The sequence below is a fragment of the Penicillium lagena genome, assembly GCF_028827675.1.
Source record: "Penicillium lagena strain IBT 129212 chromosome Unknown utg000006l_segment0_segment0, whole genome shotgun sequence".
Classification (NCBI taxonomy): Eukaryota; Fungi; Ascomycota; class Eurotiomycetes; order Eurotiales; family Aspergillaceae; genus Penicillium; species Penicillium lagena.
Genome location: NW_026623227.1, coordinates 2,933,851 through 2,960,546, shown reverse-complemented (window position 1 = coordinate 2,960,546; position 26,696 = coordinate 2,933,851). Strand labels below are relative to the sequence as shown.

The following is a 26,696-nucleotide window of genomic DNA, read 5'->3' as shown; positions in this document are numbered from 1 at the left end:
TTGTCACCACCTATATGGTACGAGGTCCTTGTGTCAGACAATCTGCGGTCGGCCACTGATAGCATGCAGGAAGAGGAGATCGAGGGTATCATGACCGACTCCTTCAGCAAGAACTTCATCGACTACGAGGAATACCCCCACTCTGCCGAAATCCAGAACCGCTGCGTCAACATGATCGCTCGCCTATTCAACTGCCCGACCGACTCCGCCGGCGAGAATGCCATGGGTACTTCGACCATTGGATCTTCCGAGGCCATTATGCTCGGCACCCTGGCCATGAAGAAGCGCTGGCAGAACAAGCGCAAGGCCGAGGGTAAGGACTTCTCGCGCCCCAACATCGTTATGAACAGCGCCGTCCAGGTCTGCTGGGAGAAGGCCGCCCGCTACTTCGATATCGAGGAGAAGTATGTCTACTGTACCGACACCCGCTTTGTGATAGACCCCAAGCAGGCCGTCGACCTGGTGGACGAGAACACCATTGGGATCTGTGCCATCATCGGTACTACTTACACGGGTGAGTACGAGGACGTCAAGGCCATTAACGATCTGCTGGTCGAGCGCGGCATTGACTGCCCTATCCACGTCGATGCCGCCAGCGGTGGCTTCGTCGTCCCCTTCATCCAACCGGATTTGCCCTGGGACTTCCGTCTGGAGAAGGTGGTGTCCATCAACGTGTCCGGGCACAAGTATGGCCTGGTATACCCCGGTGTCGGCTGGGTTATGTGGCGCTCGCCGGAGTACTTGCCCCAGGAATTGGTGTTCAACATCAACTACCTCGGAGCGGACCAGTCCAGCTTCACCCTTAACTTCTCCAAGGGTGCCGCGCACGTCATTGGCCAATACTACCAGCTGATCCGCTTGGGCAAGCACGGATACCGATCCATCATGGTCAACCTGACCCGCATTGCCGACTACATGGCCGAGCAGCTGGCCCAGATGGGCATGATCATCATGAGCCAGGGCCAGGGCAAGGGCCTGCCGCTGGTGGCCTTCCGCCTGCCGCCCAACCCAGACCGTGTGTACGACGAGTTTGCCGTTGCTCACCAGCTGCGGGAGCGCGGATGGATCGTGCCTGCGTACACGATGGCCCCCCACAGCGACAAACTGCAGCTGATGCGCGTGGTCGTCCGCGAGGACTTTAGCATGAACCGCTGCGACAGCCTGCTTCAGGACTTCAAGCTGGCCCTGCAGACCCTGGACTCTATGGACCAGGCAATGATGGCCAAGTACAAGGCGTAAGTATTTGGTTTCCTTTTCCCGCCCAATTGCACACGCTAACCTGTTTCCAGCCACATGGGGAGCCAGCGTGCTCATCCGCGCCACCATCGCACCCACGCGCACTACCAGAATGAGACGCACTCGCTGCAGGGCAAGTCTGGCAAGACACACGGTGTCTGCTAATTGACTGACTTTTTCTTTCGTTGCAAATGAGGTTACTTCTGGGCTGCCCAGCCGGAACAGCAGGTCAAGGCATGGTTGGCCGCCTACTGTTTTGAGTACCACTTGGTATACGTCTGTACCCAGCTCTGTTTTGTATGTAAGACGTGAACATAGGAAATGCCCAATATGAATGAGAAATGCTGTTTTTTTGGTTCAACCGTGACGTCATGTATACGAGTCGACCTTGTGTAAAAAGGGCAGAGAAATCCGGCTCCCTTCGCTCTTATTCTTTTCTTCATTATCATCATCATGCAGTGCATTACCATCGCCCAGACCCCGCACGCTCCTACCCGGGACTTGCCTCCCTCGACGACCGTTCCGGCTGAGCTGCCGCCGGCCAAGGAGATCAAACTCCATCCCTCGGCTTCTGGAGAGGAGAATGCGTCGCTATTCTTTGTGGGCACGGCGACGACGATTATGTTCGTACGAACCTTACATAGCCCTAAGTGACGGTCCTAATTGCAGCAGCGAATGGGCAGGGATCCGTCTTATGACCGATGTATAAACTTGGAGTCCTAGCGGCACAGATTCCGTGGCTAATGAGACACTGTAGCCCAACTTCCTGCACGCCGGTGACCATGTCCATCTCGGGCCCGGCGTGTCCAGCGTCCGCCGGACTCAACCTGGGGTGGATTTGCATGAACTGCCGAGGATCGACTTGGTGCTCCTCTCCCACTATCATGGGTATGTACCTACTTAGGTTCGCGCTACCCACGCAGCCATCAGCAGCGACTGACCAGGACAGCGACCACTTTGACCAAAAGGTCGAGGCCTCCCTGCGCCGGGATCTGCCCATTATCACCACCCCGCATGCGCAGGCGCATCTGACAGCCAAGGGCGCGGACTCGTTCACCTCCGTAGCTGCATTGGATCCCTTCGAGCATGTCCTCGTTGATATTGAGGGCGTGCAAGCCAACAAACGAGGCAGGCATCCTCGACTGCGCGTCACCGGCATGCCGGGGAAGCACGTCCCTCCGAACCCGATCGTGGAGAAGCTGAATGCGCTGGCCAATGCGGTAGGCTCTTCTGTCTCATCAATGTCTTAACTAACTGCTGTCAGATCCCGCCTACGAACGGCTGGATGCTCGAACTGGGGCACGGCACGCCTAACAGGGCCGAGTTCGAATGCGGCTACCGCATCTACATCTCAGGCGACACGCTGATGGTCGACGAGCTGAAAGAGATCCCGCGGCGGTATGCCGGGCAGCAGATCGATCTGATGCTGGCGCATTTGGGCGGAACCACGATTCCGTCGCCCGGAATGGCGCCGTTTGCGTTGATGGTGACCATGGATGCCAAGCAGGGAGTGCAGCTGATGCAGCTGGTCCAGCCGGATATCACGATCCCCATTCACTATGATGATTATGAGGTGTTTGCCAGCCCGTTGGTTGACTTTGTCAAGATGGTGGAAGCGGCCGGATTGCGGGGCAGAGTGGTGTATTTAGATCGAAGGGACCAGTATCGGTTCCGGGTGAGAGAAGAAGAACCATGAATCCTTTGTTGACATCGGGTCGAAGTTTCCTATATATAGATCGAACCGGTGCCCCGCCATCTGACGGACTCGGTCCCCCCTTGAACACCCTTGTCTTCCTCTTGTGCCTCTCTTCTTCCCTCCCCACGGCCACAGTGATGCCCTTGTTCAGCAGGAAGCCCAAGTCTCCTGCCCAGCATCCTTCGCCTGTCTTCCCGTCTTCCGACTCTCTGTCTGCCGACGCCCAACAACCCCAGCCCGACGAACCATACGCGCGCTACCCCACCGACATTGACGCCGCATACGAGGACAGGCTGGCCCCTTCCACCCCGAGGACCACTGTCGACCTTGTCTTGCCGTCACCTCCTTTGCAGCGTTCTCTCAGCCAGACCCAGCCCCACTTGAAGGATCGCGACCGCCCGACCAGCACTGTTGTCGCCCCTGACCACGCCCAGCCTCGTCGCCTCACAAAGCATCGTCCTCCATCCGCTCTTCTAGGGCGCAGTGTGACCGTCAGCGTTCGAGGCAAACGGATTTCACATCCGATTTCGCTTCCAACCTCCCCGCGTTTCCCTCCTTCACCCTCCCCTCCCTTTGACGAGGACCAAAGCGAGCATTCTATGCCACCACACGGCCGTTCACTTGAGGCCACGCAAGTTTATGAGCCCCGGTCAGCCTCGCTAGCCTACCAGCAGAAGCCCCAGCACACCTATCGGGGTTTGCGTCAACCACAACCGACCTACGCGGGCCAACCGCAATATCAACAACAACAACAACAACAACAACAACAACAACAACCAGAAGTACAAACGCAATCCCCGCAATCCCCCCGGCGCTCCACCGCTCCAGCACCGACCCAACGCTGCTCGAGCAATTGCGCCGCCCGTCCCCAATCAAGTCGGACCTCGAACGCCACCCAGCTCACCGGCAGGACCCTCCAACCCTGAGTGCACGGTCCCCTTCCCGGCAGACTCCCGAGCCCGCTTCCCCGTTACGTGCCCAGACTGTTCCTGACGCGATGCAGCAGGCGCAACAACAGCAGCAGCCGCCTCCAGGGACAGTGTTGGACGAGCGGCGCGCGGGCACGCCTTCGCAGGACTCGGGTCGTCGCGCCAGCGTAAATCCCACGATGCCAACAGAGGCGGACCGCAGAACGCCCACCAACGTGAATGCCAATTCGTCCAACGCGAGCCGGAGTCGTGAGGACATTTCGGAGCTGGATGTTCGTGCTCTAATACAGAAACACGACGAACTGCGTAAGTTGACGTCTGACCGTGTGCTTTCGTCGTAACTAACCCCGGAGAAGAGGCCAAATACTCCAAGGTCAAACGGTACTACTTCGACAAGGAAGCGCAAGTGCAGCACCTCCAGAACACAGTGGCGCACCAGCGCATGGCGGTGTCGCGTACCGTGCTGGACGACAACGAGTACACCAACCGATTCCAGCGGCTGGACGGCGCAATCAAGGACCTTGCCTTCTCGGTGCGCAAGGAATGGTGCGGTATCCCGCACTGGCTGCACGGCTATGTCACTGAAGATGCGGTGGACAAAGGAGCGAAAGAAATGACGGCGTTGGGACGCGCCGTGATCAGCCGATGGCTGGTGGAGGAGGTGTTCCAGCGACATTTCCACCCGGCTCTGGAGCCGAATCTGAGTCTGCAGCTGAAGAGCCTCGAGATGAACCTGCGGCGACAGGCGACGCATGCGCAGTCGGAAGAGGAACGCGAGAACATGGCGGCGCGACTGGCCAACTGGCGCCGCACAACTTTTGACGGTCTGGGTGATTCTCTCGTTGGCCCTGCAGCCGAAGCCCACCGTGCCGATCTTGTCGAACATCTGGTCGCGCAGCTTACTTCTTTCCTCAGTGGACAACTGCACGAATCCGGCCTACCGGGTTTGGAGGCGGGTGTGCGCATGATCATCGAGAACACGATCAATATCGCCGAGAAGATCCCGCTCGAAGCCCGCGACGTGTGCGTCGAGTATTTTCCTCCTGGGGCGCCCACTCAAGACGCGTACATGAAGATCGAGACCGGTCTGCCGCCGCTGGCGCACATCCCGCAGGCCCCGTCCCTGTCCGTGGAGCAAGAACACGAGGAACACAATGCTACAGGTGCACCAGTGGAAGCCGATTCGTCATCTGGATCAAACTCGAACTCTGGAGCAGTCGCCGGAGACCCTGCCTCGCCTGCGCACCCTCACCGCAAGAAACCATCCATGCTCGGGGCGTTAATGGGCCACCGCAAGCCGGCTGGCGGGCAGAGTGGTCGATCTGCGACTGAGTCGGACGACAAGGCCGAGAGTCCCCCGCGCATTCGGTTTGCGGGCTTTGTTGCCGTCGAGGTGCGCAATAAGGGGCCTTTGATGAATGTGTTGGCTAAGGCTCCGGTGTGGTTACTCGAGTAGAGCGGAGGATGGGAATACCTTGGGGGTGGTGTATATATATGGAGAAGGGACTGGATTTTAACTCCGATACCTGTGGCATCATAGCGCATAGCGATGACGACCACGACTGATACATTGATATCCCATGCTTTTTTTCACTCGCTGGCGGATGCTGACATGGTAAAGCAAGGTAGGAATAATCGAGTTTAGATTTAATTGATCTGAATCGGGCACACAGAGAAAACAACATATAGAGAGTCAACTCGTTACAGCGGCGGTGGCGCAAGATCCAATCCCTCTACACTCAGCTTAAACGCATCGCTACGGGAATAACTCCCCGCAACATCGAGATCCAATCGGCCGCGCTCGCAATCATCCAGATCGATCTTCGCAATGGCCAGTCCGTCGCCGGCCGCCACGGCATCCTGGGCGGGCACACCGGGCGACGCGGTGATTGCTGCTTCGGGGCTGTCGGCCGAGTCGTCGGTGCAGACTTCCCAGAGGGGGCCGGCGAGGACGTCGCCCAGGGGCGAGATGATGCAGCTGCCGCCGCGGCAGATGTAGTCTGATGATGCCGCTGTGGGAGTTAGCAATTGTATCGTCCTTGCAGGGCATATAGATAGGGTGTAAAGAGGAATAGACATACTCCTTCCCACCGATTGGTCACGCTCTTGTCCACCACTTTGACCCTGCGGCCAAACAATCTCATGCGGTCCCTCCGCCGTCGTAACAGACATCTTCCTCCCCCCAGCCTGAGCCTGAGGCTGGGCCTTCTTCTCCGCTTCAACCTGCGCCCTGTCCTCTGGGTCCGCCACACTACAAACCCAGCTGGGCAGCTCCCCTTGCCTCACGCACTGATTCGCCGAGAGCACAAAACACCTGCCCTCCGCGCCGACCGTCCGCATCAGCGGCAGCCAGGTATCGCGCGCATCCGCCGTGGGAGCCAGGTAGATGTTCACGTTCTGTGAGTATAGGCTCTGGCGCAGGAGGGGCATATAGTTCTCCCAGCAGATGGCCGAGGCGAGGGTCAGCGGGATGCCGTTGAGGGTGGTTGTTACGGCGCGGAGGGTGGAGGGGGAGCCTTGGGCCCAGATGAGTCGCTCCGAGCCGGTCTACGCACAAATCGTCAGGAAGGGTTGATTATAGGGAAGGCGACTGGGGCTACTTACCGGCATGACCTTCCTCCTCTTCCCCAAAATCCCACGCGACGGATCAACGTAAACAACAGCACAATACAAACTCCCACCTGCCCTCTCCACCAAACCCGTGACAATAAAAACCCCCGTTTCGCTCGCAACCCTCTCCAAAAACTCTCGCGTCCCATCGCCACGGTGCGACTTGCCGGGCGCAACCTCCAGATTCCGCTGTACCCAATCCTCGCCGGCCCCGGCGGGCGTATCGCCCAAATCAACCGCGGCCTTAAAATATGCCAGGAACTGTTCCCGGCCGAGCGGGTCGCGCGAACCCACTGCTGCACCGAAAGAGCATGTTCGTGGGTACCCGCCTAGATAGGCTTCTGGGAAGAGGAGGAGGTGGACGCCGCGTCGGCTGGCGAAGACGGTTGTTCGTTCCAGGGCTGAGAGGGTTTCGGGGGAGGGAGGAGAGGGTGCGGGACTGGGCGACTGCTACTGTAAGGAAGGGCATCTTGGGTGTGTGTCTTTCTTTTTGCTTCTGGCCTTGGATGTGTAGGGTAGTTATGAGGTGAGGTGAGGTGAGGTGAGGTGGGAGAGTACGAGCGAGTGGAGACCCGACGAGTTGGGGTTGCTGCTTTTAGCGAGGTTGTGCGGGGTCAATGGAGTTGGAGTATGTAGTTATGTAGTTGCTGTGCTTTTGTTCTGAATTGCTGAAAGTCCTTTGGAAAGACCAGAAGTATACTGTCGACGAGGTACGCATGTCGTGCGGATTGGGTTGCACTAGAAGCTCAGCATGACATCATCATATAGATCCATCCCCGGCATTTGCACCTAGTACGATAGTCTAGGATTTACAATAGTAGTCGGATCACGGTATAGGTCGACGACAATTATATTGGAGTAACTATAATAATGTACTTTGTCAATCTGTTCAACTGTTCACAAGTCCTTATGTTCATCAACACGGCATAACCAAGACCAGAACGAAACCCAGACCAGACCAGACCCAACACACCCTTAAGACACAGGCGCGCGAAAACCCGGGGAAACCATGAAGCAGAAAAAAAAAAAAATTCAAAAACTCATGTAGTAGCAGCGCCCGCCACACAGATGATGCAAAATTGGGACAAATAGAAAGAGATGCTCCCGGGTATAAGCGCCTTGCGATGTAAATCAAGAAAATAATAAGCCCGAGATGATGAGTGAGCCCAAGAATAAAAAAAGAATAAAAAGATGAGATGCTCAAACGCAAGAAGAAGACCAAAACGATGTCAATGCGTGGGTGAACATGCTCCAGTGAAGAATTTTAGATGGAGATGCCGTTGGCAGTGGCGGCCTGCTGCAGCACGCGAGGCCAGCGCGAGATCAACTCAACGTCGTCCAGCACGCCCTTGCCCTGGTTGCGCACGTACTGGGTGCTGGGGTCGACGCGCGGCTCCCAGTCCCAGAACGTCGGGGTGCCCTTGATCAGGGCCGAGTAGACCAGGCGGCGGCGGCGCTGCGAGGTCAGCACGTCCTGACGGATCTTCTCCAGGTCCCACTTGGAGTGGACTTCTTCCATGAAGAAGGCTAGCAGCTTCGCTGGGTTCTGAGTGGCGGGCAGGTTGCCCCGCTTAGACGGGCTGGGGGTGCGCGGAGGAGTCACTCCTCCCGGGAAGGGATACGAGGTCTGATTGCCGCGCTGAGGAGTCGGCGACACGCGAGGGGTCTCGAGAGGGGTGGGCAGGGACTGGGGCGCCAGAGCAGTGGCAACGGGCTTGACGGCCGCGGGCTTGTGAGACGCCGAGGGAACCGGCAGGCCGGCCACCAGGTTCACCTTCTCTTCGGGATCGTTGACCAGGTCGAACAGCATCGGCTCATCCAGGGTCGAGTAGATGAACTTCCAGCGGCCGCGGCGGATCATGATCAGCGGGGCCTGCGTGCCCTCGCCCATGTACTCGCCGTACACGGTGTCGGTCTTGGGGCCATCAGAGCCATCCAGGTAGGGAACCAACGAGACACCGTCCATGGGCAGCTCGGGGATGATGGGCGCGCCGACCAGCTGGGCGAAGGTGGGCAGCAGGTCCATGGTGGACACGTTCTCGGGCACGCGCTTGGGGGCGAATTTCTTGGGGTAGTGGAAGAGCATGGGCACGCGAGCCGAGTTCTCGAACCAGGTCATCTTGTACCACAGACCACGCTCGCCGAGCATGTCACCGTGGTCACCGGTGAAAACGATGATGGTGTCATCCGCAAGGCCGGTGTCGTTCAGCACCTTGAGCAGCTTGCCGATGTTGGTGTCGACGTAGGTGCAGGCGGCGTAGTAGGCGCGGCGAGCGGCCTTGATGTTCTCCTCGGGCATCTCCTTGCCCCAGAGATCAATGCACTTCAGGACCCGCTGCGAGTGGGCGTCCTGCTGGTCGTGTGGGATGGCGCCGTTCTTGGGCAGCGGGATGTCGACGTCCTCGTACAGGTCCCAAAACTCCTTGGTCATGGCGTAGGGGTCGTGCGGGTGCGTCATCGACACCGTCAGACAGAATGGCTGATCAGTGCGAGTGCGTACGTGATCATACAGGTACTGCTTCGACTTGTAGATGACTTCCTCGTCAAAATCGAGCTGGTTAGTGCGCACCACGGGTCCGGCCTCCATGACCGAGGACATGTTGTGGTAGTAGTCCAGACGGATTTCCTGTGGCAGGTCGGTTAAATTTACTGATCTTTCTCATTCGGCAGTTCGGGATTACTCACTGGCTCGTCCCAGTTGACGGACCATCCGTAGTCACCGGGGTAGATGTCGCTGGTCAAACGCTGCTCATAGCCGTGCAGCTGGTCCGGGCCACAGAAGTGCATCTTGCCAGCAAGAGCAGTGTGATAGCCCTCACGGCGCAGGTAGTGAGCATAAGTTGGGGTGTCGGCGGGCAGGTCCGCCGCATTGTCGTAGGCGCCAATCTTGGAGGGCAGCTGGCCGCTGACCATTACAAAGCGCGATGGCGCGCACAGCGGCGAGTTGCAGTACGCCGAGTCAAATGTGACACCTTCGGCCGACAGACGGTCCAGGTTTGGCGTCTTGATGGGCGAGTTCTTGTCGTGCAGCGACAACAAGGGTGCGGCCATCTGGTCCGCCATGATGTACAGGATGTTGGGCTTCTTGGTCTCCATGGTGGCGGTCTTCTTGGGGTGGGGATGGGTGACCAGAAACGGGTGGGAAGGAGGGAGAGAGAGATGGAAGAGAAAAAAAAAGGCCGGAGGAGGGCGAGGGTTGATATATGAACGAGGCCGACGTGGATGTGGGGAACAACTGAAAGGAAGGTAAAAAAAAAAAAAAATTGGAATGGGAAAGCGAACGATAGTCCGGGAAGTATAGACGGTATTATTGATCGGCCCCCGTTAGTTTATGTTACAAGTATGTTGTATGTATCGCCGAATAATAATAATCGTACAGTCCGAACACCTGGCAGAAGACTTAAAAAAGAAATGTACAGTAGCTCCCGCCCCCCCTGCAAGGGAGATCAGGGGACAATCTAGATGATCTGGGGCTGACGTCGTCGCAGCGCAGTTGAAGACGCAAGATAGCACCATCGTGCGGTGCGATGGTGTGATCTGATCGACAGGAGATTCGTCACGGTCGGTACCGGCAGTACCGTTAGTGTGGATAAGGGAGTATACCGTTCTTGTCATTCTAGATCTTCGGTGATTGCAAAGCAACTAGGCTCGGCAAATCGAACGAGAAAGAAAAGAGGAAACCGATAAGTAGCCTGGTCATGCGCTACAATGGAGGGGTCACTCGAACCCATTCGCATCGCGCGACTCAATTCCGAAGGCCCCAGGGGGGGGGCGGCCGTCGCCACTTGGCTTGGACCGCATGCGTATAGTTCGAGTTACAGCCGCAATACCGGCATGCAGACGTAATGACGGGACCATTTGGTTCACATTAAGGGCTATAAAATAGTCACTGCGGCAAATCTTGGGAAGACGTGGGGACAGTCGATGATCAAGCGTCAGTGCCGGAGTTGAAGACACTCGCCTTGTGGTGGTGTGGTTGTCCAGATGGTGCCTGTTCAGACCCTTGTATGGCGCAATACCACAGGATCCACCGGCTCGTGTCACGACTTGCCTGGTTCGGTTAGCCCGGAGGGAAGGCCCACTTGCTTATCTGGCCGCCCAATCAGGGGCCAGATAAGGGCACTATAGGCGAAGCGAAGGAGCAAATCTCTGTAGGAGTGGCCATGTGGAGGATGCTATACAACATAGTGAACAGTGCGATGGAGTATGTGGATGAAGACACGGCAGAGGAGAGAAAAATACTGTCATGGAAAAGGCATTCGGTAACGCCCCTGCCATCACCTCATCGCTCCGCCCGCTTTCTCATCTGCCTGCGAAAGCACGCCATGGGGGCGGTCTGCCCACCCCGGATTTGCGGCCGTGCAACAGCGTCACCGCTGTTTTGGCTCGCGGCACCATTCCATCCAGAAGGCCCTGTGTCACTCCACTCCGGGGCCACATCTTGCATGGCCGGGATGGTTTCACCCGATCTAGTATGGCGCAATCAAGGCTGATCTTCTCAGTGCAACATTCGGAGACATCTTGCCACTGATATCAGAGGGGGCAATCACAACACGGGAAAGGGGGTGGCCTAAGGGGCTATGTGGTCTGAGAGCAGGAACCTCGGAGATTCGTAGATGATTGTAGGGGAAGCAATACGGAAGGATAACCTCAGTAATTGGCTAAAAAAAAAAATACATTCTCAGGATAGCTCACTACCGCCGCTAAGCAATCCCTAAGCAAGCCCTAAGCAACGCCCGTTCCGAATTCCTAGCTTCGAACTAACTCGTAGCTGGAGCAGCTTCAGTGGCCGGTGTAGCCAAATGCTCCATGTACCAATGGGTGAGCTCCCGGCACGCCATCGCATCCTCGATGCTGTCATGGCCCCGGCGCCCCTCCTGGATCCGCCGGTCCAATCGAACGGCAGCTAGGTTCTTCAGCGAGCGGCCCGTCTCCGGATTCTCATGAGTGCCCTCGACATGGAACGTGTCGACCATGCGACGGTGGATCCACCGCAAGGCCAGCAGATCGGCCGCACCTCCGTGCGCCATAACGATGGTCTCGGGTCCCACAAACTGCCACAGCTGCTGTCGCGCCTGCTCACGACTCACAAGACATCTGCGCGTCGCTAGTGCGTTGTTGAGCATCTGCCAACTAACCCCGGAGTACCTGGTGTTGAGGTGCAGCATGGGCACGGTGGAATACACCAGCGTATCTAGCAGGATGTAGCCGGTGAAGTAGTCCACCGCACTGATCCTGATCAGTTCCGACTCGCCTTTTCTGGTGACGCCCATCTCGCAGTCTAGGGCAACGGCCAGCCGTGCGCCGCGCACGAACCGCGGAGTCTCGTAAAGTTTCCATTCATCCTCGAGACGGCCCACACTATCCTCTTCATAGGCTTCGTGCTGATCTCGCTCGACACATCCCGGGCTGGATCCCGGTTTCTGGCAACAGGTCCATTTCTGCGTTGCATCGTCACTATGTCTGTAACAAACGCTGGCGGAAAATAACTCACATTGTAGTTCACCCTGCCGGGATGGTTCTGACACGTGGGCTTCTTCTTGACTTTTTCGTTCTGAGCCTTCTCGCGTTCCACATGCTCTTCCTCCGAAATGGGCTCCGTGTGGACGGTCACCTCTTCCGTCTCGGGGTCGATGGTGATGACATACTTGACGGGAGACTTGTCAGAACTAATAGAAGAAGACCAGGAATCCTTCTGAGGAGATACCTGAGAAGAATCCACCTCGCTCTTCGGCGGAGTCGCCGGGTCTGCGGCGGTCCGCTGATCATCCGGTGACTTTTCCTTGTCCTGACCATCTTTCTTCCCATTTTCTTGGCTGTCATCTTTCTTCTCCTTCTTGTTCTTCTGCTTGGTCATGCGCTCTGCAAGCAAACATTAGCTGACTGTGTGGTTTCAAACGAGAGAGGAAACAAACTGCGACAGAACTTGCAGCGTCTCATTCGCAGGAGGTCACCCGAAGCAATTTCTGTAACCTTGTATCCCTCCGTTTTCATCTCCTCAGCGGACAGAATCAGCTTCTTGAGCTTGCTGTAATAGACTGGAGTTGGAGCAATGGAGCCCAGCTGGTTCCCTGTTACCAGGTGTCGGTGGGGAGGAAGTGCCATGCCGTCTTTATAGTGAGGATGGCTGAGATGTATGTGACGCAGGCGGGCTTGAGTCTGACGCTAACTGGTTCCTGTCTGGTCTTGTCTGGGGGAAGAGAGGAATATCATACAGACGTGATCGCAAGACAAGACCGAGTGGGGTGAAGGAAGGGATGAGTGGGAGTAGAAGGGTGAAGCGACAGACTTGGGCGAGTGAATGCGGAGAAGAGAGGAAGGAAAGAGTCTAAGCCCATTCAGGATGTACGGAGGCCAGGCTGTGAACGACCGGGGTGGTGGAAAGAACACAAAGAACGCGGGAGAGGGAAGGTGCAGTCAACAACCCACCAGTGTCGCCATGGAAATGTTTCAGAAAACGTTGGACTTGCACTCGCTAAGGGGACACTCGCAGTAAAATACATAACAGAACGGACAGTAAGTAAAACGATATACGCCGTGGTGGAAAACATCACCGATGCTTATCAGACAGATCCGACCATTCAGAAATAGTGGAGGGAAAAGGGAAAGAAAAGTAATTCATGTACGAGTCGATCCGTGTCAACGGGGGATGCTAATCAACTTTTATCGCACTGGTATCCTATCAGTCTCTGTTTGACCATCAGCTCATGGAAACATACCTATAAACCCGTCGGACGAAGGCGTATGCAGCCAGGAACCCGACGGTGCCCATCAACAGACCGTATACGGTGCAGGCGAGGAAACTGTAGCTGAAGAACAGCAGACTCGACACGAATCCGGTGACGTGGAGCCTGAACAGATAGAACCAGATACAGTATGCAAATATCCAGAATGCGCTACTGCTCCCAACCAGGAAGCTCCGCCACCACCAGTGGTAGTTCTAAATCAAAGGTCAGCTTCAAGATCCTGGGTGTTTTGGGGGGGGAGGCACTCACCTCGGAACACAGCTGGCTGTATGTGGCAATAACAGTCACTTCAATGACCGTGACGAGGAGGATTGCCGAGACCACGCTCAAGAATCCAAAGACATAGTAGTATCCACTCTTGTCCTGCCAGAGGTTCTTGAACACAAACAGGAGTTCAATAAACAGCACGGCGAATGGGAGCAAACCAGTGAGGATAGGTCCATAAAAACTCTGGAGATACCACGGGTGCGGCGGGATTTGTCGCGGAATGGCATTGGTCTTCAATGGGTGTTCCCACGGTGCCGCTCGCACGTACCCATACCAGCTGCCAATGTACACCAGCGGAACTTGGATGAGCAGCCAGAGCGCCAGCAGGCCGACAAGCGTACTGAACGGGATTGCCGTGCTAGAAGATTGGGCCCACACGAACAAGTTGAGGATGAGAACAAGGCAGAATGACAATCCGGGGAAAAGCAGCGCGGTGATGAGAGTATTCTTCCGCCAGGCTGCCCCGCCAAAAGTCTTGTAAAGTCGCCCCGAGAAGTAGCCGGAGAAAAGGCCGGCGAAGACAAAAAGACCCATTCCGACACTGACGAAGCCACCACGGAAGCTGGGGTTGAGCACTCCCAAGCAGCTAAGGAGAAGCAGGCCTGTCACCATAAACAGTAACTGCATACCCGAGCCGACCAGCGGGGCAAGGAGACCGCTGTAGGCAGGCGTCCGAAAGACATCGCCATGAAGAAGCTTCCAGCCGCTGGTATCCTCGAGGAGCTCATCGTCCGAAGACATATCTGCGTCGTGTTCCACATCTGCGTCTTGATCCAAGAGACTCTCTCCTTTCTTCTCTGCGTGCCGGCCAGACTTCCGCCTGGACTGCACCTTGAGCTTCCGCTCTTCCATGGCCCCATCGCCACGTCCTTTGATATCACCTTGGACCGTTCGACTCCAGATGACAAAGACGGTCACACCGAGCACTGTGGAGATAGTCAGAGAGTTGACGATCGCGAGCCAGTGGGTCATCGCGCCCTCTTCCTGGTTGGTGAAGTACAGGTCCCAACGGTTCGACCAGTCGATATCGTTCTCCTCGCTGAAGTAGACCGAGTACGTATAAGGGATCTTCAGCGTGGCGCCGTCATCTTCGTCGTCATCCTCAGGGATGTACGACGACCCGGGGTATTTCTCGCGTAGTCGGGCTGTGTTGGGTGCAATGTACAGCTGCAGTCCTTCTTGCTCCTGGTGGACGGCCTTGGGGCAACCGTCTTCTTTGCGGTTCTCTGCCGTGATACTCTTGGGGTAGACCTCGAATCCGACAATGACCTTTCCTCCCTCTGGCTGACTCCTCCATCGGATCAGGATGGTAAAGTGATTATTTATGAAGAATCGTGGGCGACTGGTGATCGGTGAGATGTCTTGATTACCGAGCTTGAATCCAGCGGCATAATACTTGCGGCTGCGGTCAACCGTCACGAATCTTGTAGCTCCTGGCAGGTTATCCGCAATCCACTCAACCACATATCCATCCCTGACGAGTTGGCGAGCCCATTTGACATCCGACCTGCTGATTTCACGGGTACAGAGCGACTGGCACTCGACATCCTTGCCCATCTCCAGCTCGAAATCTGACGTCATGATGCGGTCTCCGCGAAGCACCTCGCCAAGATTGAGCGAGATGCTCTGCCCAGATCCGAAGGGCGAACCACCATGTTTTCTGCCACTCGGGGGACAGACAAGGGGGAGGTCGAAGTAGGCATATTGCAATTGCGTGTGGTCGGAGAAGATTTTATTGACAAGAAGAGGAATCGGATCGCCATCGTTGTAGCGAGTGATTGAGTAGCCTGGAGAGAAAATGCCCTTGTCAGTGCTGCAGGTTCAACCCAGTTCACAAACACCTACCAGGGATATAGAATGCCCAGGCGTAAGACACAAACAACAACAGCCATAGCGCCATGTTAGGAGGGCGTGGTACCCGAGGACTCATTATGAATATCGAAATCAAAGGATTAACTTTGCTCGCACTGCCCAGAGAAGAAAATGGAGCATGCACATCAAACGGGGCGAGAAAGGCGGCGGATGGGACGAAGTCGTGTAGATCACTGACTTGTCGCCAGTCAGCCTTGTGTGGGCTGTGAGCGGCGATTCGACTTCGGGGCGGACGATAACGATAGAAGGTCTCGGGTATGAGTCCGGCGCAGATCTAGGAAGGTATGGACCTGGTAGCACAGGGAACTCGCACCGCAACCAAGGCCAAGGCCCAGGGATCGGGTGGTTCAGGTCGCGGGCCAACACCCCAACGATCGGGTGGAGAACGAGTGTAACTGGCACCGAATGCCACAGAGACCGAGATCGAGGAGATGGCCACTAGAAACAAACAAGATGAAGAGAAGCGGGATTGGGGGAAAGAAAGGAAAGAGGAGAATGATCGAGACCTCGTCCACCGTGTCAACAGGGTTATGTAAGCAGCATGAAAATGGGGCAGAAATAAGCATTGGCGCAGAGCCAATCAAGCGATAGTGGGGAGCGAGTATACGTAGTTGATCGATTCTGTATTGTTATTATGTGCATGGGAGGAATCAGTGAATGAATGAAGGGATTACTATTGCTGGGGGGAATGTGGCAGAAAATGCATAGCTATGGAGGGGAGATATATATCTGGTACAGCCGAGCCACGCTATAACAATACTGCTGCGGGCAAAGACCCCAGGCGAAAGGAACAAATCAATATCTTATCAGTTGTATTTCGACAATGTCCCAGTCAAGGAACTGATGTGCAAACTGACATATGTTATTTTTGTCGTGGGGTTATCAGTCGGTTGAATATCTTTTTCCAAAAGGACGATTGTCGGATAACCGAACGGGTATAGCTTATGACAGGCGATCCATAGTATGATGGTCAGCATTTGGAACCTATGCGTATTTAAATCCTCATCTGTATTGCTCTAACTGGCACAAGCTCTCTCCTCCACCCTTATCGTCTTTCGACGCCTCTCGACTTACAATGCCTCTTCCCCAACGAGCCCTGGGCCGAGATGGCCCCAAAGTCACTACCGTCGGTCTCGGCTTCGGAAGCCTCGGCGGATTCTATGGACCAGCTGGGACACTCGACGAAAAAGTGGCCCTTTTGGAGCATGCACATGCCGCCGGACTGCATTTTTGGGACATGGCCGACATTTATGCCGACAGCGAGGATGTCGTCGGTGAATGGATTAAGCGATCTGGCAAGCGTGATGACATTTTCCTAGCCACCAAGTTTGGGCTCCAGCGCCAGCCTGATGGAAGGCACTCTTTTCGGTCTGGTCCCGAGTACGTGAAGATTGCATGTGAAAAGAGCCTCCAAAGACTCGGGGTGGACACCATTGACCTTTACTATTGCCATCGGGTGGATGGGGTCACGCCCATTGAAAAGACCGTCGAAGCCATGGTGGAGCTGAAGAAGTGAGTCTAAACAATCTGCAAATAACATGCAAGAAAGCAATTACTAACCTCCCATTGTCCTAGCCAGGGAAAGATTCGGTATCTCGGTCTGTCGGAGGTCTCAGCAGTCACGCTGCGTCGGGCACATGCCGTCCACCCCATTGCCGCTCTGCAGATGGAATATAGCCTATTCACGCTAGACATCGAATCATCGACCTCGGAGATCCTGAAAACCTGCCGCGAGCTGGGTGTAACCGTCGTGGCTTACAGCCCTATTGGGCGCGGTCTTCTGACCGGCCAGTTCCAATCTCACACAGATATTCCCAAGGATGACTTGCGCTGCACATTGCCAAAGTTCTCTGAGGAAAACTTCCCCAAGATCTTGGAGTGGGTGCAGAGATTGAAAGACGTAGCCTGTGCCCATGGAAGCACCCCAGCACAGGTCGCTCTTGCGTGGCTGCTGGCGCAAGGATTAGATATCATCCCTGTCCCGGGTACAAAGTCAACCGCCAAAATGGACGAAAACGCGGCCTCTACGCTGCTTCATTTGAGTGACCAAGAAGTGCAAGGCATTCGGACTCTAGTGGAGCAAACGGAGATCCAAGGTACTCGGTACCCTGCTGCGTAAGTGTCTCTCCTTCTGGTTTTGGAGCTTTCTATTGATTGTATAGGATGATGGAAACTATCCTCGCAGATACACCGCCACTGTAGAGTACGAGAAATGGATATATAGATGTGCAGCGTACCCACTAACTACGACATTCATCTCAGGAGGGAAACAGCACCCAAAATCCATGAAAATAGCAATAATGGGCACAGAATAAAGAGTAGTACAGTGGGACATTTGGTTGATAACGAAATAGTGAAAGCTGTCTGTAGAATTAGAGTCGAGGAGGTTGAAAGCTGTGTGTGCACTGCATCCAAAGTAGGACACAAATTCCAAAGTAGGAATCGTACAGCTGTGGACATAATTTTGACAACAGCAAAAGCTGAGTAACAACGCCCGCTTAGTTTAGTGGTAGAACGCGTCACTCGTATAATGCCCGACATGATGAATCGGCGGTTCGATTCCGCCAGTGGGCAATTTTTTTTTTGTCGATAAATATTTTCTTCTCTTTCTAAATATGCTAGCGACTACTACGCGATGCACGCACCCTTTCTGCATAATTCAATTCGACTAGGCCTGCATGGCCGTTTGTACTATGCGTCCCGCCCCCAAGAAAAGTGTATGATGCTGCGCTATAGTCTATTGAATTCTCGTAGGAGGCCTTTCCGAAAGAATGTACATCAAGGTAGAAGAACGATTTACTGGGTCCTTTTCGTCGATCTTTCTTTGTTTGACTGAGATAGAGAATAGAGAAGGTATAGTTATCTTTACGGATGAACAGTGTAAGTTATAGGTTGAAGTGCCATGCGATCTATGGATTATGCTCAATTCCAGATAGTCGCGAAAAAAGATAACTGCTATAGAGACTGACCCAAACAATCAAGCTACCACCAGCAGATCTAAAAGAAGAGAGATATGATTTGCATTGATGAGGCATGTCAAAAGGGGAATGAGAAAGTCATAACCACTAAGCAGACCGTCGCTATCGCCGAGATAGGGAAACAAAAAGCGCAGGCCATGAAAATACACTGAGGGAAACAGGACCAGAAGATGGTCACAAGAAATGAAAGACACCCAAGGCAGCACCATGCGAGTACTTCATGACGGATGGGTCAGGAGATACTCCACGGCTCCTTGCACGCTACCACCGGCTCGGCGTAGCGCCTCAATGTTCCGCTCAAACTCATAGAATCCCATATCATTCAGCTGGCGGAGCTGCTCTGCATATCTCTCCTCTGGGGGGCGGTTATCTGGCGGTTGAGGGGCACCAAAGCCACCACCACCGAACCCGCCGCCTCCGCCGAACAAAGATGCTAGGGGATTGGCACCACCTTCTGCACCCTGACCTCCGCCCATCGCCTGCATCATTTGTTGGAGCATGGCAGGATCACGAAGGAATGGATTCTGTTGAGGGTTGAAAGGATTGATTCCCGCTTGGCCACCTTGACCAGCGTTGCCTTGACCAGCACCACCGAAAAGAGCGGGGTTGAGCAGAGAAGCAAACGGGTTCTGAGGCGGTTGTGCGTTTTGACCCTCGGTGCTAGTGGTGCCCTCGGCAGAGGTGGTAGTGGTGGCATTTTGAGTACCGTCACGTTGAGTGTTGCCAGCAGCGGTGGCGTCGGAAGTCGGGGGCGGCATTCCAAAAGGATTGCCACCAAAGAGTTGCGCGAAGGGATTCCCAAAGGGATTCTGCGCCATTTGACCGAATGGATTGGCCTGCGCATTCTGCTGCTGTGCGTTTTGACCGTCTTCGGGAGTTGTGTTTGTCACGCCAGGCGCAGGGAATGCGCTCTCGCCGCCGAGTCCACCACCGCCCATCGCACGCTGCATTTGCATCATTTGCCGCAGCGAGTTGGGGTCGGTCAACATACGGCGAAATTCTGGACTCTGCATCATCTGTCGTACACCCGGACCCATATCACGGAGCATGGGATTTTGGTTGATCATCATGTCGATCATGGCGGGGTTTTGCAAGGCCTCATTGAGGCTCGATTGAACTTGGGGGTTGTCCAGCATGTTCAGCATCGATTCGGTATCTGGGGGAGGGCCCATCTAAGCATTCCAGTTGTCAGTATACAGGTTCAAGAAGGCTAGAGATCAACTTACCCCGCCATCTGGGCCGAAAAGACCCGCGCCAGGCAGTTGAGCAAACCCAGCATATCTGGCACCCGTCAGGCCCGCGAGAGGATTGTTGCCCGTACCAGCAGCAAGATTGGTAGGGACACCAGTTGCAGGTTGGCCGGTAGTGCCGGCAGCAGATGCAGGGGCAGTGCTAGCCGACTGGGCAGCCGGGTTTTGGCGCTGGTTGCTGGCCGCACTCTTCACCAAATGAATAGTGTGCCCATCCTTAATTTTGTAGGACTCCAATGTCTCGTTATCCTTGAGTACTCTTCCAGAGTAGATCAAGCGCTGCCGTTCTGCCGGAGTATCCGCATACTCGGAGCTTGAGAGCTTCTCCTTGAGCTCCGACACCGGAGTAGAGAGCGGGAGGGTCAGAGTGAATTTGGCATCGGTAGAGGACTTGACAGTGAAGGTGATGGATGTATCATCGGCTGTGCCAGCATCGTCGGCCATGGTGGCAATAGAGAGGTAGAAGCACTTGAGGAGACCGCAAGTGTGGGGTTGGCGGCTCAGCGCTTAGGGAGGAGAGAGGGAAGATACTGTCAGAGAAAAGGCAATGGCCTGCCGAGGACAGCGCCCGGTAAGAAACAAAGAAGATAGAGGGGGAGAGGAATAGGAAAGAGCAAGGAGGAAGAAGAGGTGAGAGAGTGGACAGACTTATCTTTGCCGATGATGCTCCATGTGCTATCACCCAGCTTATATAATAATGCCAGAAGGCGGTCGAATCCGATCGTTACAGGTCAGGTGACACACCCTGCGCACTGGAATTTTTGCACGAAAGCTCCACAGCTACACCTCAACCTGCTTCGACGCGACACCCTTCTTTGCCTCCGAGTTCTTGCACTGGGAGCTCGCCCTCATCTGGCTCCGTCCAGCAGCAATGGGATATTGGTGCTAGTCATACCACCTGGACTGCAATCGCGTCGTGAACTCTGGGGCTGCTAACGCCGGGGAAGAAAACACTGCCCGCTGCCCGCCATGGCGACCACTTCGCACATGTTTATGTACTCCCTAACGATCCAGCCTCCCACTGCCGTCACACAAGCCATACTGGGACAGTTTGCAGGCACCAAGGAACAACAGATCGTCACGGCGTCTGGCTCCAAACTGACCATCCATCGCCCTGATCCGGCACAGGGGAAGGTCACGCCGATCTTCTCGCAAGATGTCTTCGGCATCATTCGCTCGCTGGCGGCTTTCAGGCTGGCTGGCAGCAATAAAGGTACGTTTGCATCGTGTCCCGGTTTGCGATTTACGAGTCCAACTTAGTGATTCTTCAAGCTTCCTGGTCCTGGTTTTCCGAGCCGGCTTCTTGAAGAAGAGGGCGGGAATCTGCCCCACCTGGCTAGCGACATTGATGCTGTCTGTTGTTTCTAGAACTATACTGAACAATTCTTGTATAGATTACATTATAATCGGGTCTGATTCTGGTCGGATCACTATCATCGAATACGTCCCTTCCCAGAACCGCTTCAACCGCATCCATCTGGAGACTTTCGGCAAGTCGGGGATCCGACGAGTGGTGCCTGGTCAATATCTCGCAGTGGATCCCAAGGGACGCGCATGCCTGATTGCCTCTGTCGAGAAAAACAAACTGGTTTATGTCTTGAACCGCAACTCGCAGGCCGAGTTGACAATCTCGTCCCCATTGGAGGCACACAAGCCACAAACACTGGTTTTTGCTATGATAGCCTTGGATGTCGGTTATGAAAATCCTGTTTTTGCCGCTCTTGAGGTAGACTATTCGGAAGCCGACCAAGATCCCACTGGCCAGGCGTACGAGGAAATAGAGAAAGTGGTGGTGTACTACGAACTCGACCTCGGTCTCAACCATGTCGTTCGAAAGTGGTCTGATCCGGTTGACCGCACAGCAAACATGCTGTTTCAAGTGCCTGGAGGAGCCGATGGCCCCAGCGGCGTCTTGGTGTGTGCGGAGGATAACATCACTTACCGGCATTCCAACCAAGATGCCTTCCGTGTGCCTATCCCGCGTCGCAGTGGACCCACTGAGAATCCGGAGCGCAAACGGACCATCGTTGCTGGCGTGATGCACAAGATGAAGGGAGCCTTCTTCTTTCTCCTCCAAACTGATGACGGTGACCTGTTCAAAGTCACGATTGAAATGGCAGAAGACGATAACGGGCAGTTGACTGGTGAAGTCAGTAACTTGAAGATTAAATATTTTGATACCGTGCCCGTCGCCTCGAACCTTCTAATTCTCAAAAGCGGGTTCCTTTACGTCGCGAGTGAAGCAGGAAATCACCAATTTTATCAATTCGAAAAGCTCGGCGATGATGATGAGGAAATCGAATTCAGCAGCGAGTCATTCTCGGCTGATCCATCCCTTCCTTGCGACCCGGTTTACTTTCGCCCCCGGGGTGCAGAGAATCTCAATCTTGTGGAAAGCTTGAACTCCTTGACTCCACTGATTGACAGCAAGATTGCCAATTTGACCGAGGAAGATGCACCCCAAATCTATTCCGTTTGTGGCACTGGAGCTCGCAGCTCTTTCCGATCTTTGAAGCACGGACTAGAGGTTACCGAGATCGTGGAGTCGGAGCTTCCCAGTGTGCCTTCCGCAGTGTGGACTACTAAGTTGACACGAAGTGACGAGTTCGACGCATATATCATCCTCTCTTTCGCCAATGGCACACTCGTTTTGAGTATCGGAGAGACCGTCGAAGAAGTCACCGATACTGGGTTCCTTTCAACAGCGCCTACCCTGGCCGTACAACAGTTGGGCGAAGACTCTTTGATTCAAGTTCATCCCCGGGGTATTCGTCACATTCTCGCTGACCGCCGAGTGAACGAATGGCCTGCCCCACAACATCGTACCATTGTTGCAGCAGCTACAAATGAACGCCAAGTCGCAGTTGCTCTTAGTTCCGGCGAAATCGTCTACTTTGAAATGGACGCCGACGGGACTTTGGCCGAGTACGATGAACGCCGGCAAATGTCTGGAACCGTCACCGCGCTCAGTCTGGGCCGAGTTCCAGAAGGCCGAATGCGCAGTTCCTTCCTGGCTGTTGGGTGCGACGATTCGACCGTGCGCATCCTTAGTCTAGATCCGGACTCTACCCTTGAAAACAAATCTGTTCAAGCTTTGACCTCCGCCCCATCCTCTTTGAGTATCATGGCTATGTCCGATTCAAGCTCTGGAGGCACCACTCTTTACCTTCATATCGGCCTCTACTCTGGTGTCTATCTTCGCACCGTTCTGGACGAAGTGACTGGTGAGCTCTCGGATACTCGGACACGTTTCTTGGGAGCCAAGCCTGTGAAGCTTTTCCAAGCATCTGTCAAGGGCCAGACTGCTGCCCTGGCTTTAAGCTCTCGACCATGGCTTGGATACTCTGATATTCAGACCAAGAGTTTTATGCTTACACCCTTGGATTATATCGGACTCGAATGGGGCTGCAATTTCTCCAGCGAGCAGTGCGTAGAAGGCATGGTTGGAATTCAAGGCCAAAACCTTCGGTATGTGCTACATCCCTTTTCTTTCTTCAAGCCTTTTGCTTTTCTCCCGATCAAATGATGAAACATCAAAACCGAACATTTTATGTGGATCAAATTTTTTTCCAATTGTTCCTACTGAGATCGACCTTCTTTCGCCCATGCTACCTGCAAGCTTTTGACCATTTGACAATCTTGCTGACTTGAAATTAGGATCTTTTCCATCGAGAAGTTGGATAACAACATGCTTCAAGAGTCTATTCCTCTTTCATACACTCCTCGTCGCTTTGTGAAGCACCCTGAACAGCCCTATTTCTATGTCATTGAATCCGACGCCAACGTTTTGTCTCCCGTTACGCGAGAGCGGCTCATACAGGATTCCAAGATGAGCAACGGTGATGCCGCAATCCTGCCGCCTGAAGAGTTTGGGTATCCCCGAGGAACCGGACACTGGGCCTCGTGCATTCAGATTGTGGACCCGATCACCACCAAATCGGTGGTTTTTACTCTTGAGCTCGAAGACAACGAAGCGGCGGTCAGCGTTGCTGCTGTCTCGTTTGCAAGCCAAGATGACGAGACCTTCCTGGTTGTTGGCACTGCAAAGGACATGGTTGTCAGCCCTCCCTCCTCCTCTGGAGGCTTTATCCACATCTATCGATTCCAGGAAGACGGCCGGGAATTGGAGTTCATTCACAAAACCCCGACCGATGAGCCCCCCCTCGCTCTTCTCGGATTTCAAGGTCGCCTTGTTGCGGGTATTGGCTCGTTACTTCGAATTTACGATCTGGGTGTGAAACAGCTTCTCCGCAAGTGCCAGGCGAATGTTGTGCCCAGAGCCATTGTGGGCCTCCAGACCCAAGGCAGCCGGATCGTCGTGAGCGATGTCCGTGAAAGTGTTATTTTCGTTGTTTACAAGCATCAGGAGAATGCTCTGATCCCCTTCGTGGATGACTCCATCTCGCGCTGGACCACGTCCACGACTATGGTCGACTACGAGACCGTTGCCGGTGGCGACAAGTTTGGTAACCTGTGGCTGCTGCGTTGCCCCAGCAAATTCTCCGAGGAGGCCGATGAGGAGGGATCCGGCGCCCATCTGATCCATGAGCGAGGTTACCTGCATGGAACCCCCAACCGTTTAGAGTTGATGGTTCATTACTACACCCAGGATATTCCCACCAGTATGCACAAGGCTCAGCTGGTCGCCGGCGGGCGTGATATCGTGGTCTGGACCGGGATGCAGGGTACGATCGGCATGTTTGTTCCGTTCGTCAGCCGCGAAGACGTCGACTTCTTCCAGAGTCTGGAGATGCAACTGGCCTCTCAACACCCTCCTCTTGCGGGACGGGATCACTTGATCTATCGCAGTTATTATGCACCTGCCAAGGGCGTCATCGACGGCGATCTGTGCGAGATGTACCTTCTCTTGCCCAACGACACGAAGATGATGATTGCTGCGGAGCTTGATCGATCCGTGCGGGAGATCGAGCGCAAGATTTCGGTAAGCTTTTCCCTTTTTGGATCGTGACATGAGGGCTAACTGGATTTGTCTAGGATATGCGGACGAGGGTGGCCTACTGATTTTGCAGCGTGATTCACTCCGGCGTCTGATGCTGGCGTTCTTTGCTCTGTCTACATGTTTCAGATACCTCCGGTACAGGACAATTTATTCTTTATAATGACGCGGCTGAGGAATAGCCGCCCGATCCTCTCTCCGGGCCGACCCCTGGTCGTTCACTCTTCCCCACCCTTCCCCATTTCTAGACGACGTCTCTTGCCTCGCTCGGTCTGCCGCTCTTCAATCGGCTAATCTTGAGCTGGATGCCGCCAGCCATTTGCTGGCGGTATGAGACAAGAGGGAGCGTGTATGCGCTCCGACGTTCTTTGAGTACGGTTTTATCTGCACTGCACCACGGATATGATCGTAATTTATCAGTCGGGACAGACCTCGTATAGATGACTCCTCACCGTAATGTCTTCCATTTCCAAGAAAGATGATTGGCACCACATCTAGTTAGTTCCGTCGAATTCAAGCGGCGTTCAAGGATGCGCCTAGTTTCGTACCAGGCTATACGCTCGATCATTTATAATCTCTCAACCTGCCTATCCTGCGCAAGTTTCCCACCTCAAACCCCTCGCTCCAACAATGGGTCACACTCTTTACGACAGCACCATCGCGGTGGCTCAGTCCATCCTCGGCTCCCTGTCCTACTTTCTCCACAAAGCCGAACAACACCCCAATGCCAGCACTCTGTTGGAGGCCCGATTGTACTCGGACATGTACCCATTATCCGACCAAGTCCGGCTTGTGACGCAGTTCTCCGAGAATCTCGCGGCAAGACTAACCAGTCGGGAGCCGGTGACGTTTGAGAGCAACCTCACGACATTCGCGAAATGCTACGAGCGCATTGAGACGGCGCAGAAGGCGCTCAGCGCGGCTGACAAGGACGTCGTCAACCAACACGATGAAGTACTCGGGACTACTAAGATTGGCCCAGAGCAGACGATTGAGACGACCGCCGCTGCGTATGCCACTACCCTTGCCTTGCCGAATATCTACTTCCATCTTGTTACCGCGTATGGGATTCTGCGGAAGGAGGGGGTGCCGGTGGGTAAGCGAGACTATTATGCTGGCTTCTACCCGGGTGAAGCCGCTGGCGGTCAGTAGAGGAAGAGAAGAGCCGTCGAATGAATGATGGATAGTTTGCGGCAGCAGAGAACTATGGCTCCAAGATGGCTAGTACCTGGAGTGGTCTTGAATCTCATAAATGGACTGAGAGATCCATTGTCTTCAATGGTTCTACCATAAGCTCTTCTAGTGTCCATCGGAGTGATTTACAGCCTTTAATTAGTTACTGGCATCCTGTACTACTCTTACTCATTCAATCGACTCAAAAATCTCTACTCCTGCAGTCTCTTCCGAGCCCAATGCCGAACAAGCAGCCTAGTACTCGGCACGGTTATGGCCGGAAATATCTGGGTCTCCCGACCGACGCCCGCTAGCCGGCTACCGTCGTCCCGTATTCCCACGGAGAAGAGAATTGGGCAGAACCTGAATTAATAATTCCATTGTTTGTGTTTCTATCGTAGTAAAGCGATGACATCCCCAGACGTCAACACGCCAGGGCAGATGCTTTGAAATCCAAGGGAACCCTAAATACGAAAGGTCCGAGCCCATGATTGGTCACCTTTTACTCCTGGTGAAGCTCGGACGGGGAATGGATGAGCGGGTCAGCGGTTCACAGTGAAACCCAAATCAGTCAAAGGGCGTGCAAGGGCGCGCATGTCGCCGTAAGGCGCGGTCCACTCCTGGTTCCAGACCCACCCCGAATTCTCGGAGAATTCGGCGTCCACGGCCGCCTTTGACCGGCCGTGTTGTGTTGAGGGATGCTTCTTGGGTTTTTGATTCTGTGATCGTCTGGAATCACAGAATCACAGTAAACATGTCCACCGCCGGAGCGAGATGATCAGGCCCGGTATCATAAAGCGGGGGTGGCTCTCGAAACAATCACCCTTAACGACAACAAAAATGTCAATCCAAGGGCGTGGGTATGGGCCCGCCAACCAATCACTCCGCCTTCTTGGACCAGCCCGACTTAGCCGATACTAGATCGCGCAAGTGCTCTCTGGCCCCCCGGCTGTAGTCTCCTCTTGCAGGTTTGCGCGCCTTC

General features: G+C 54.6%; 12 protein-coding genes across 12 annotated transcripts; 7 read left to right on the top strand and 5 right to left on the bottom strand.

Moving 5' to 3' along the window:
- Window positions 1–63: 63 nt before the first annotated feature.
- On the top strand, window positions 64–1,239 carry N7510_009347 (glutamate decarboxylase; the record flags this gene model as incomplete). The annotated part of the gene is made up of 1 exon (XM_056981272.1): window positions 64–1,239. One exon carries the CDS (start codon window positions 64–66, stop codon window positions 1,237–1,239), a length of 1,176 nt encoding a protein of 391 aa, XP_056831481.1.
- Window positions 1,240–1,689: 450 nt separating this feature from the next.
- Window positions 1,690–2,486, top strand: N7510_009346 (uncharacterized protein; the record flags this gene model as incomplete). The annotated part of the gene is made up of 2 exons (XM_056981271.1): window positions 1,690–1,886; window positions 1,994–2,486. The coding sequence occupies 2 exons, from the start codon at window positions 1,690–1,692 to the stop codon at window positions 2,484–2,486; spliced, it is 690 nt and encodes a 229-aa protein (XP_056831480.1).
- Window positions 2,487–2,521: 35 nt separating this feature from the next.
- On the top strand, window positions 2,522–2,932 carry N7510_009345 (MBL fold metallo-hydrolase; the record flags this gene model as incomplete). Its single annotated transcript, XM_056981270.1, has 1 exon — window positions 2,522–2,932. One exon carries the CDS (start codon window positions 2,522–2,524, stop codon window positions 2,930–2,932), a length of 411 nt encoding a protein of 136 aa, XP_056831479.1.
- A 137-nt stretch (window positions 2,933–3,069) lies between these two features.
- Window positions 3,070–5,317, top strand: N7510_009344 (uncharacterized protein; the record flags this gene model as incomplete). Its single annotated transcript, XM_056981269.1, has 4 exons — window positions 3,070–3,581; window positions 3,713–3,906; window positions 3,967–4,167; window positions 4,218–5,317. 4 exons carry the CDS (start codon window positions 3,070–3,072, stop codon window positions 5,315–5,317), a joined length of 2,007 nt encoding a protein of 668 aa, XP_056831478.1.
- A 245-nt stretch (window positions 5,318–5,562) lies between these two features.
- N7510_009343 (nitrilase) lies at window positions 5,563–6,940 on the bottom strand (the record flags this gene model as incomplete). Its single annotated transcript, XM_056981268.1, has 4 exons — window positions 5,563–5,873; window positions 5,943–6,408; window positions 6,466–6,767; window positions 6,835–6,940. The coding sequence occupies 4 exons, from the start codon at window positions 6,938–6,940 to the stop codon at window positions 5,563–5,565; spliced, it is 1,185 nt and encodes a 394-aa protein (XP_056831477.1).
- Window positions 6,941–7,735: 795 nt separating this feature from the next.
- N7510_009342 (putative choline sulfatase) lies at window positions 7,736–9,567 on the bottom strand (the record flags this gene model as incomplete). Its single annotated transcript, XM_056981267.1, has 2 exons — window positions 7,736–9,097; window positions 9,157–9,567. 2 exons carry the CDS (start codon window positions 9,565–9,567, stop codon window positions 7,736–7,738), a joined length of 1,773 nt encoding a protein of 590 aa, XP_056831476.1.
- Window positions 9,568–10,188: 621 nt separating this feature from the next.
- Window positions 10,189–10,636, bottom strand: N7510_009341 (uncharacterized protein; the record flags this gene model as incomplete). Its single annotated transcript, XM_056981266.1, has 2 exons — window positions 10,189–10,473; window positions 10,595–10,636. The coding sequence occupies 2 exons, from the start codon at window positions 10,634–10,636 to the stop codon at window positions 10,189–10,191; spliced, it is 327 nt and encodes a 108-aa protein (XP_056831475.1).
- A 595-nt stretch (window positions 10,637–11,231) lies between these two features.
- Window positions 11,232–15,384, bottom strand: N7510_009340 (uncharacterized protein; the record flags this gene model as incomplete). Its single annotated transcript, XM_056981265.1, has 6 exons — window positions 11,232–11,912; window positions 11,966–12,333; window positions 12,387–12,499; window positions 13,191–13,411; window positions 13,467–15,271; window positions 15,330–15,384. 6 exons carry the CDS (start codon window positions 15,382–15,384, stop codon window positions 11,232–11,234), a joined length of 3,243 nt encoding a protein of 1,080 aa, XP_056831474.1.
- Window positions 15,385–16,431: 1,047 nt separating this feature from the next.
- On the top strand, window positions 16,432–17,475 carry N7510_009339 (uncharacterized protein; the record flags this gene model as incomplete). The annotated part of the gene is made up of 2 exons (XM_056981264.1): window positions 16,432–16,868; window positions 16,932–17,475. The coding sequence occupies 2 exons, from the start codon at window positions 16,432–16,434 to the stop codon at window positions 17,473–17,475; spliced, it is 981 nt and encodes a 326-aa protein (XP_056831473.1).
- Window positions 17,476–18,552: 1,077 nt separating this feature from the next.
- On the bottom strand, window positions 18,553–20,028 carry N7510_009338 (ubiquitin domain-containing protein DSK2; the record flags this gene model as incomplete). The annotated part of the gene is made up of 2 exons (XM_056981263.1): window positions 18,553–19,506; window positions 19,561–20,028. The coding sequence occupies 2 exons, from the start codon at window positions 20,026–20,028 to the stop codon at window positions 18,553–18,555; spliced, it is 1,422 nt and encodes a 473-aa protein (XP_056831472.1).
- A 525-nt stretch (window positions 20,029–20,553) lies between these two features.
- On the top strand, window positions 20,554–24,606 carry N7510_009337 (DDB1/RSE1 family protein; the record flags this gene model as incomplete). The annotated part of the gene is made up of 4 exons (XM_056981262.1): window positions 20,554–20,797; window positions 20,979–23,052; window positions 23,242–24,526; window positions 24,580–24,606. 4 exons carry the CDS (start codon window positions 20,554–20,556, stop codon window positions 24,604–24,606), a joined length of 3,630 nt encoding a protein of 1,209 aa, XP_056831471.1.
- A 565-nt stretch (window positions 24,607–25,171) lies between these two features.
- On the top strand, window positions 25,172–25,693 carry N7510_009336 (DUF1993 domain-containing protein; the record flags this gene model as incomplete). The annotated part of the gene is made up of 1 exon (XM_056981261.1): window positions 25,172–25,693. The coding sequence occupies one exon, from the start codon at window positions 25,172–25,174 to the stop codon at window positions 25,691–25,693; it is 522 nt and encodes a 173-aa protein (XP_056831470.1).
- Window positions 25,694–26,696: the final 1,003 nt, after the last annotated feature.